Source organism: Plectropomus leopardus, unplaced genomic scaffold (assembly GCF_008729295.1).
Source record: "Plectropomus leopardus isolate mb unplaced genomic scaffold, YSFRI_Pleo_2.0 unplaced_scaffold12422, whole genome shotgun sequence".
Taxonomy (NCBI): domain Eukaryota; kingdom Metazoa; phylum Chordata; class Actinopteri; order Perciformes; family Serranidae; genus Plectropomus; species Plectropomus leopardus.
The window spans coordinates 1-1636 of NW_024613196.1; the positions used below are offsets into that span (position 1 = coordinate 1).

Genomic DNA, 1636 nt, shown 5'->3' on the forward strand with positions numbered 1-1636 from the left:
CCACTAAAGCACTACAGAGACACACTTCTGCTGCATACCTTTCTTCTTTTCAGCAGATTTAGGTTTTGCTTTGATAACAGGTGCTAGAGAAATAAACAATCCTATTAATTCTAATGTATACAGTTTAGTAAGAAACCACATCATAAACATCACTACAACATATTAAAAATAAGAAATTATACACAAAAACAAACCTTTTGCGGGAGTCACTGGTGCGGCCTTCTTCTCCTTGAGAACGTCAGCCTCTAAAGCAAAAAATAAAAACAAAAATATCAGTCAAGGTAGTGATTTCCAGCACTTTGTGTCCATGTCAATAGAGAACTGATGTAGTTTACTTACACACAAATTTTCCTGACACCACATAATTCAAGCATTGTTTAATAATCAGACCGTCAAAATAATAAGTAAATATTATTACAGTAAATAGTAAAAGCAGTAATAAAATATGAATAAAAATGTTATTGAAAAAAATAACATAAAAATGTTTTTAAAGTTGAAATGTATTGATTAAATAAAAACACTATTTGGTTTGCTTATTGAAATGACAGGTGACTGTTTTGTAGTATTACAGTATCTTTCTGTATACTTTATGTTGCATTACAGTGCATTTCCAATAGTTTTGTAGTAGTACAGTAAGTTAGTGGCAACCTAGCAGTCACTAACTTACTGTAAATATACAAGAAAATCATTTACAGGTGATCATTAGATGATGTTTGAATGGTAAAACCACATTAAGTACTGTAACTACCTTTTTTTGTTGGTGCTGGTTTGACTTTCTCTTTTGGAGTTACAGGCACTATAAAAGAGTAAACAAAAATTAAAAATAAATAATTGAAAGCACCAGTTTTGTTGTCGTTTAAAAATTCAAAACTTATAAACACTGAGTAGTTGGCATTTTGAATAATAAAAGAGCATATGAAAAATATTAAGAGTTAGTGTGCTGGCAAAAAGACATACCTTTCTTGAGTGGCACAACTTTCACCTTCTCCTTTGTTACAGAGACATTTTTGTGCGGCACTTGTGCCTCTGTAAGAAAAAAACAAATGTGTAGGAAAATCTACTGCTTCATTGTTTAAACACAAAGGCCGATTATTGTCCTCTTACCTTTGACTACCGGGGCTGGTTTTGTCTTGAGTGGAGCAGCTTCTGTGCAAAGAGATCTCGTGTTTGTCACTTTTGAAAATAAGATAATACGTTGGGACGATAAAGCCAAAAACAAAGATTTGTCTCACCTCTCTTTGTCAGAGCTGGTTTGGGCTTCTGTTTTGGAACCTCTACTGCTAAATAAAACACATACATGCATGACGTTTGGTATGCAAAACCAAACACATTTTTGTGTTTGAAATATCTAAAACATGTCCTACCTGTCTTTGCAGAGACTGCTTTGACTTTCTCTTTTGGCGCTTTGACTTCTGAAAACATAAAATACAAATGCTTAGTTTTATTGACTCAAATCAGCAAAATGGGGAAAAATCTGAAACTGTGAAGAAAATGTACCTTTTTTCATGGGCACTATTTTGACCCTCGGTTTTACTATAGAGGCATTTCTGGCCTCTTGTTCTGAGAGCAGAAATTTGGAAATAATATACTGATTCATTTTTGAATTGCAGCAAGATGTAGATGGTTTGAGATATAT

General features: G+C 33.1%; 1 protein-coding gene across 1 annotated transcript; it reads right to left on the reverse strand.

Moving 5' to 3' along the window:
* Nucleotides 1-25: 25 nt before the first annotated feature.
* Nucleotides 26-1556, reverse strand: LOC121963766 (histone H1-I-like; the record flags this gene model as incomplete). Its single annotated transcript, XM_042514015.1, has 8 exons — nucleotides 1498-1556; nucleotides 1365-1412; nucleotides 1233-1280; nucleotides 1105-1146; nucleotides 958-1026; nucleotides 749-796; nucleotides 195-245; nucleotides 26-83 (listed from the first exon to the last, which is right to left on the reverse strand). Coding segments are annotated over exons 1-8 (374 nt in total), but the record flags the coding sequence as incomplete, so codon positions are not given.
* Between the last annotated feature and the right edge of the window lie 80 nt (nucleotides 1557-1636).